Source organism: Geospiza fortis, unplaced genomic scaffold (assembly GCF_000277835.1).
Source record: "Geospiza fortis unplaced genomic scaffold, GeoFor_1.0 scaffold40, whole genome shotgun sequence".
NCBI lineage: Eukaryota > Metazoa > Chordata > Aves > Passeriformes > Thraupidae > Geospiza > Geospiza fortis.
The window spans coordinates 10,787,283-10,795,596 of NW_005054297.1; the positions used below are offsets into that span (position 1 = coordinate 10,787,283).

At 40.0% G+C, this 8,314-nt stretch overlaps 1 protein-coding gene across 1 annotated transcript in view; it reads left to right on the plus strand.

Annotated features, from left to right (window-relative positions):
* The first annotated feature begins 557 nt into the window (after positions 1-557).
* The window catches only part of GRXCR1 (glutaredoxin and cysteine rich domain containing 1), a 37,838-nt gene continuing 30,081 nt past the window's right edge, over positions 558-8,314 (plus strand). Inside the window, exon 1 of the mRNA XM_031055232.1 lies at positions 558-1,004. Within this exon, the coding sequence (XP_030911092.1) occupies positions 558-1,004 (447 nt within the window). The remainder of the gene's footprint in view (positions 1,005-8,314) is intronic.

Sequence of the window (8,314 nt, forward strand, 5' to 3'; positions counted from 1 at the left end):
TGAAGTTTTTCATTTTTCCCCAGGTGAAATGAACATAAACAGTTTAGACTTTGTAGATCTTGTGAAAAACTCTCTCTTTGCATTTTTTTAGCAAATCAAACTGCTTTCACATAAACTTATGTAATTGCTATTATTTGGTTTATTACAGAATCACAGAATCAGAGAACATTATGAATTCAAAGGGACCTATAAGGATCATCAAAGTCCAGCTCCTGCCTCTGTGCAGGACTCCCCAAAGGTCACATCTTGGGCCTGAGAGCATTGTCCAAATGCTTCCCTTCCCTTCCCTTTCCTTTTTATTTTAACCAATGAATATAATTTCTCCCTTTCTTGCTTTCTTCCTTAGTGCTAAAAAGTACACAATGTCCTTTTAATATTTAATTAATGAGATCACTTTACAGGTTTTAGTTTAAAGGTAACCATAGCACAAATGCATCCATTATTAACTGCAGAACGGCAGTGGCTTCTTGGGAACTCTCTTTAGTTTAATATGAGAACCCCTGTCAGCAGAAAGCAGTGCTGATATTGTTGTTAAGTGTGACAAACTGGCGAATGCAATGGGCACCACTCTGGAACAATGCAAGCTGCTGATTTCCATGGAAGAGGCGATGTTCAAAGGCGAGGGCAAGGCGGATGGCGAGCGGCTGCTGAGGAAGGTTCGGTTCCGCGTGGCGTCCTCGCACAGCGGGCGGGTGCTGAAGGAGGTGTACGCCGACGGCGAGGCCACCGACTCACTGGACTCCGAGTATGCCAGCAGCTCCGAGACCGACCAGACCAGCCGGCTGAGCGAGGTGGACGGGCAGCAGAACGGGCACACGGGGTCGGAGTGCGATGAGAATGATAATGAGCAGGATGACTTGCTCATTTTGGTCAGAGCCACTAAAGAGAAGGGGTTTGGTACAAAGCGAGTCAACATCCTCAGCAAAAACGGCACAGTCAGGGGAGTCAAGCATAAAGTCAGCGCAGGTCAAGTCCTTTTTGACAATTTGGCACAAGTATTTCAGGTAGGTGGTGCAGATCTGCTGGCTGTAAGCTGTTTCTCTGTTCCTTTTAACTCCACACGTTATTCTTCCCTTTGTTCAGACTGCTGTCATTTAGGATTTCTCAATATTCTGTCTCATTCCCATTGCTGTCTACTTGCACAAGAGGGGCTCATTGGTCCTTCTAGTATAAAACAGCTCCACACTCCATATTGACTGTGAACTTTGCTTTTCAAAATTGACCTAATATTTGCTGAGTATAAATATGTATGTTGTGCTTCCCATGTCTGGATGAGGAAAGAAATGTGCCAGATGATTTAACTGGGGCTTTGCTGGAGATCTGTACAGGTCTCCCGTACAGGGATGTGTCATGTTTCCTCTCCTATTATATTAATTCTAATGAGGTTACGATGTTATCTGCTGTCCCCTACATGTAAATATGTATACTTGCAAATTCCATTCTGTTTAATCTGCAGAGCAGATCGAAGTAGGTGCAGGGTGGCAGCAATGACGGTTTTCCCACATGAAAATTTCAGGGGAATGAAATCTTAGTCAGAGGTCTCTTTTATTAATGTCTGTTTTCTATCTATTTTGTAGAAGGAGCAGAATATCTGTACTTGAAACAGTATATGCCACACTAATGCCTTAGTCAGAGAAACACAGGTCTTCAGAAAAATCAAGATAAAAGTTCTAAAATATTTATCTCATATATATAATTTATCTGTATATGCTATTCAAGCATTTCAATCATTAATATTCACACAGACAGCAACAAATGTGCAACCAGACTCTTTCTGAAGTTCTTAAAATCCAGAATGATGCTTTTCAATTAAATTATCCTGTGATGGTTTCAGGGCATTACCTTAAAACTTTTTATGCAGTTTTAAATCATGGGGAATTTGATTTTAATAATGATTCTTTTTGCATTTTGAAATTACTTTGAAATGAGGTAATTTCATATTACATTAATAAATGGCTATAGATTAACATTCTCTTGTTCTGGATAGGAATTTATCCTCTGTATTGTAGCTAAATGAACAGTCTTTTTGTCGATATGAATGTTCCTGTAGAAGCTGATGCTTCAGAGAAGAATTTCCTCTTCATTTTCATTCTTTACATCACATCACATAGCACTCAAGTAGTTTGCTTTCTTTCAAGCTACTCGTAGAAGAGTTTGTCTTTAATTCCTTATTCTGATAAAATTTGTAACAAACTCACTTTTTAAAAGTAGATTTAAATTAGTAAGTATTAACTGAGGCATGTTTGGGTTCTTCTCCAACTTCAATTCCATTGTTCCATGCTATTTCACTACACAGAGTACACAATTTCACCCCACTAGCCTCATTCCCTTCTAAAAGCTCTCTTCTACTACATCAGTAGCACTAAGCTAAGAAATTTGAATCAGCTAAATAAACAGACCCATTTGAAGACATATGCACCTTAATTAGTGTCCCTGCCTTATTGCTTTTTCTTTCCCCAGTTTTAGGTTGGAAGTTCTTCATGAAAGGCCCAGTGACTGAGATCAATGTACTTTGATAGCAAGGCTTCTTGTATTCCTAGCAGAGTTAATGGTAGGACCAGTGTTATTTCCATGAGGTGTTTGGCCAGAAGAAAGTATTTTCTTGAAAGGAGGTATATCCATCTTATATATAACTTCAGAAAAGTAGATGTGTCCAAGTCTGCCACAGAATTCCTTAATTAAAACCTGTAAAATAATGACTTGGTTTAAAAGGTGGTAAGGATTTTTTAATTGACAATATTTTACTGTGGAAGAAAGGGGAAAAAATAAATTATCAGATGAAAAGAGTTTTTTGTATGGCATGTAATTCCAATGAACTCTGCTACAGGCATTGCAAAGTCCAAAAGAAAAGGCAGGTTTTCAAAGTGGATGAGGAATATACATGTGGAACCGAGAAGCTTCTTCCTAGGCATGTCTATATGAGTGATGTCCAGAAAAAACTGTATATACTCTGATTAAGACATACATTCAACAATACAGAGAATAGAATGATTTGAGGTTTCTACACAAATTCAGATTTCCCCAGAGATAGAGCCCTAAGTCTAGTGAAAAAGAATGATAGTTTGCATATCTTTTATGTCATGCTCTGAGCCAATTTTGTATGCCACATGCTGAGCACAGAGGAGAGCAAAACAAAGGTTAGCTTTGAGATGGATTTGAAACTGCTGGATCCTAATGAGAAGTATGATTGAAATCCATCCAATTACAAATGAAATAATGGCCTTTAGAATGAGATTAGAGGATGATTTCTAATTTTCTGTAAGCATGTTCCAGACAATTAATTGAGCTGTAATACCAGTTAGAGAACAGTAAGAGTTCTTTTGAAGGCTAAGTAAGATAGAAAGATGTCTTTGTTAGCAGGTACAACACAAAATCTCTCGATCTGGGCATTTTCCTAAGTTACCTTCTTGATTATATGAAGTCATCTCCAGTTACATGTTTCTCTTAGATAAGCAGCAGTAAATGTTTAACAGTTAAGAGTGCTCCTCCCTGAGAAGAATCCATCTCTGCCCTTGAATGATTCAACAGGAGGAACTCGTAGGATATGAATACATTGTACATTTCTCAACGTTAGTGTCAAGTCAGTATTTTTAATCTCAGAGTATGCACATGAACTCTTGCCAATCCTGTATTCTAAGCACTGATATATTCTTATATGCGAATGTTTCTTTTTTAGTATTTACTATATCACTGTCTAACTAAAATGTGCATGTAAGAAGCCAAATATTGAGTGTGTGTGAGTGTCCTGTGACCCTGAAACTAGGGCGTGGCTTTTTTCTGCAATATCAGCATTCTGATTCTTCAGATTATCTGCAAATTCCTTTAATATACAGTTTCCCCAAATCCCCTAGAGGCTCCCTTTGGTAGAGGAGAGATCCTTTAAAGCAAATCACTTCGTTCAGATGTTCTAGGGATAAGCAGGGATTCATTATGTTGTGCAGTCAAGACCTTTGATTTTCTCTGTTCAAATACCTGTGCTAAAAGCATTTGTGTATTTTAATGTTCTATGGAAATATTTGGATTTGTGAATATTTTTTTCACACTTTCTTACTACAGCCTTTCTACAGAATTGGTTCAGACACTTTCTTCCCACAACAAACTTATCTGAAAAAAATCACACCTTCTGGAGCTTTTTTCAATTTTGAGAGAGTGATGTAAGGCAGGAAGCATTTTTAGATGAAAAAGTCTTTTTGGTTGTTGTTGCTATATGATTCAAGCCTGGTCTGAGAATGTGTATCTAGTTGTGTATCCCCTGCTGCATCTTCCCACAGTCATGCACTCAGCACTTCCCTCACCCATTCAATCTGTGACCTCTCGTTTCCGCTGTTCCCTGGGAAGCTGAGTCCTTCACATTACTCTGTCTGAGGACTGTGTCCCCAGATGAGAGCTGCTCCAGTGCTGTGACAGTGAAAGGTCTCCCTCTAGGTCACCCTTGCACACCAGGTCATCCCCTGTTCAAGCTGCTGCCAGGTGAGTGGGGGCCAACACAGCCATGGGGAAGGACTGTGGGACGGAGCAGGACACATCCAGGGGTTTCCTCAACTTCAAGGCAGAACATTCTGGGGAAGAAAGGTGGCGAAGAGACCAGCTCTATTGATGCTTCAGGACAGCATGGTTTCCATGGCAACATCTCCAGCCTTTTCCTCCTTGGGGTGGATGCCACAAACAGGCTGTTGACATGGCAACCACATTCTGTCAGGGTGAGGGAGTGGTGGGTGGGGTGGTGATGGGTGTTGACATAACAACCACTCTGGGTCAGGAAGGTGGGAGGGAGGTCACTGGTGGTCATCTGTGGCAGGCAGGGACAGTCACATGTGTCACCCAGCCTCCACCAGCACCTAACCTGGGCCTGGGGATAGCCTTCCACAGTGCTGGAAATGCAGGCAGCAGACAGCTGGGAACGGTTTATTTGTGAGAAACACACACTACTGAAAATCCTGAAAAGCAGGAGGGAGCTGGAGCTCCCACTCTCCCTGTTCATGCACTTCTCCTGCTGAGACTCTAAAGCTGACAGCATTGGCAGCTGTGAAGCTGGGGACATGACTTGCCAATTGTGTCAGAAGCATAAGCCCCTTCTCTACATATCTGAAGTAATTGTGGTTTGATTTCAGTATACTACCAAAAATTCCATATTCTAATATTACAATATTGTTTAAATGCAAATGGATATTAATATTTCCTGTAACTTTCTGTAAAAAGCAGTAGAGGAATGGTTATTTTTTCCTTGAAATAAATATAATTATCTTCACAATCAATTTTTATGACTAAGCCATTCCTATGGCTATGGCTGAGTCACACAGAGCAAAAATCCTTGGGTTGTCTCATATATTACTAGGTAGTGCTATGATCATTTTATGCCAAACTGGGTTTCCATCTCAATGTGCAATGTAATGAAGCTCAGCCAAAGGTTTTACACAGGTCTCTCCTCATTTTCCATGTTTCAGCATGGGTATTTTTCCTCCATTTCCAGACCGACACACTCCACTGGCCTTCCAGCCTCCTCTGAAAGGTCAGGTTCTGCTAAATTAGCCACAGAACTCATTCTCAGGCAGGGCTTCCTGACGTCTCTTGCAAAAGGGCAGGTCTGGTTAACAAACCTGATGAATGCCTTGGTGAGCATTGTGTCAGAGAGGATACAGGTGAGGAGTCAGACATAACACACACAGTCTTTACAAAATTCCCAAGCACAGTTCCTCAGGTAGAGCTCACATGTAAGGTTGTCACATGCAAGTCACTATTCAGCCTGATGAAGAATGAGCTTATTAATGTTAAGAGAGAAAGGTGGGAAAGAATAAAGAATCACGTGGAAGTTTGTTAAGAGGAGAGCTTTTGGGGTGGTTAAGAGCACTTTCATCTTTCTTTACTTGTAGGTGACCTGGAAAAGTGAATATACAGCAGGACATGCAGAGCTTACAAACTGATAGGGCTAGCTAATACCACAAACAAAATAAAGTGAAGTACAGCAGAAAAACCAACCATCTTCCAAAGAAGTCAGAGGCTGCAAAGTGATGTTGAAGAAAGGTTCTTGTGTAGCAGTACAAGCAGAGGTTTTTAGGGTGGGTGGCATGTTGTATACCACTGCAGCCTCTGGAGCATATATCACTACAATCCCCAACTTCTCTTGATAAAGCGAAGTCTCTTTCTTGCTGAACAGCTGATGATCAGTGCTGACACTCCAGAAATCCCTGGACTATTTGAATTCAGAACCTCTTCTAGGACTGGACAAAGATTGTAAAACTGTCCAGATCTTTGCCTTCGTATTCTCCTCCACCACACTGTTCTGACTCCCAAATGGACATAGCTTACAAAAGAAAACAATGGATTGCTTGTGAAGAACATTTGATATAGTAATGTCCCTTATATGGATAGAGATGAATACCAGTGAGATGCAGTATCTGAGTTACAAACTTCCAGTGTATTTTCCTAGTGTCATTAAGTCTGGAAAACTAATTATTGAACAGTGTTGCACTGAAATCCACTGGAGAACAGGAAAAAATGTAATAACATGGAGGATCAAGTGATTATGAAAAGCATGTTTTTGCTTTTTACAGAAAATTCAGAGTTGAATGGAAAACTAGATCACTAGTGGAATGGGCATAGAGTTGCTTCACCTCTTGCTTTGTAGCCTCAGAAGGGCTTTGATCTGTGACCACACTGCATTGGACAATGACTCTGCTGATGTTGTTAATAATGTTCTAGTGGTTTCCAGAGTGGATGTCTGAACAGACACACTGAATTAAAAAGGGAGATGGTCAGGTCTCTGAGCTTTTAACTGGAACCTGGATTTGGTCAGTACTTAAGATATTGGTTTTATTGTTCACATGTTGAAGAAATCAGTTGTAAAGCACTAAGGTCAGACAGGTCTATTACTAGACTATTCAGGACATTTTAGGATTTTCTCCTGTTGGACTTGAAATACATATTTGACATATACTTGATAGGATGAGTAAATCGATTTTTAACTATCTAAACCTCTGAAAGTGATATAAAAGTTTTGAATTAGAAAAGACTTGTCAGTCTCATTTTCAGAAAGTGTAGATATGGGATGTCTTAACTTCTCAATACATTCAACATTGGGTGGCTTACCAAAAAAACTGTGGTTATATATATCACTTCTAAGGACTGAATCAATAATTAAATAAAAAAAAATTATAGGCTTTACTGCTGGCAATCTGACCAGCATGTACTGGACATCTGTCTAATGCTCCAGTGCACTGCATGGCCTCAAAATTATTCTTGCCCTGATTAGTCTTGATCCTTGTAAAGGATCCATAAATGAGGTCAGCGTTCTTGGGATGCTGGCCTTGTCCCTTGCATGGGAAAGAGCATAGCAAAGAAGGAGTGGTGCTACTGCAGTAAATATGTAAGTGTAGAACATGTAGTACTAGAATGAATCAAGACTTTAGGTATAGATCCAAAAAACTCAGCCCTCTGAGGAAGGACTTAGACATCAGGCTCAAAAACTAAGATTATCGAAATCTCATTTGGTGCCACCTAGCCTCAAAGGCACCAAGAGTCAGCCTCCCTCCCTCCCTCCCTCCCTCCTTCCCTTCCCTCCTTCCCTTCCCTCCTTCCTTCCCTCCTTCTCTTAAGCACAATAGTGATCACAGTGTTCCAGAATGGAGATATCCTAGAAAAACTTGTAGCCTGTGACTTGCTTGTAAGGAAAGAGATAGAGAGGAGATAAAGGATAGAATTGGTATTCAAGACATGAGAGATTGCAAATAATCATGTTGTGCTGCCTTGTTTCATCCTCTCTCTTTAAATCTGAAAATTCTTTTTGAAAGAATGAATGCAACTGCCAAATGGAAGAAAAGGCTTCCTGCTTGTACTAAGTGGGATTCCTAAGTCATATTTGCCTCAGGAAATTTTCTGAGCTGAAAATAGTCGTAAAATGAAACAGTATTAGTAGGAAATGCCATAGATGCTTTCCAGACTTCTACTTTTAATTATCAGTCTGGTAGATGACCTGGAATATCAGACGAGCACTGGGTCTGATCCTATGTACTGCTCTGGGACTCTTGCATAATGTCCCTTTGTGGGACTGCTCAATAAGGTTCTCAGCCTTTGAATTAACTTGGAAAATGCTTCATCTTGCTTCCAACTAACTTGAAAAAGGGTCATGTTATACAAGCAGCCTATCAAAAATATCTTAGGATTCTAGCACCGAATTTTTTTCTACTTATTCTAAGAGTAGATTTTTTTTCCTGAATTGGCCTCTTACAACAGAGATTAAAAAGATTAACTGATTAGTCTTAATCATTAATTAGTAGCAATAATTCTTGTCTTTTGCTATCTGTGAAGCTCAACTTTG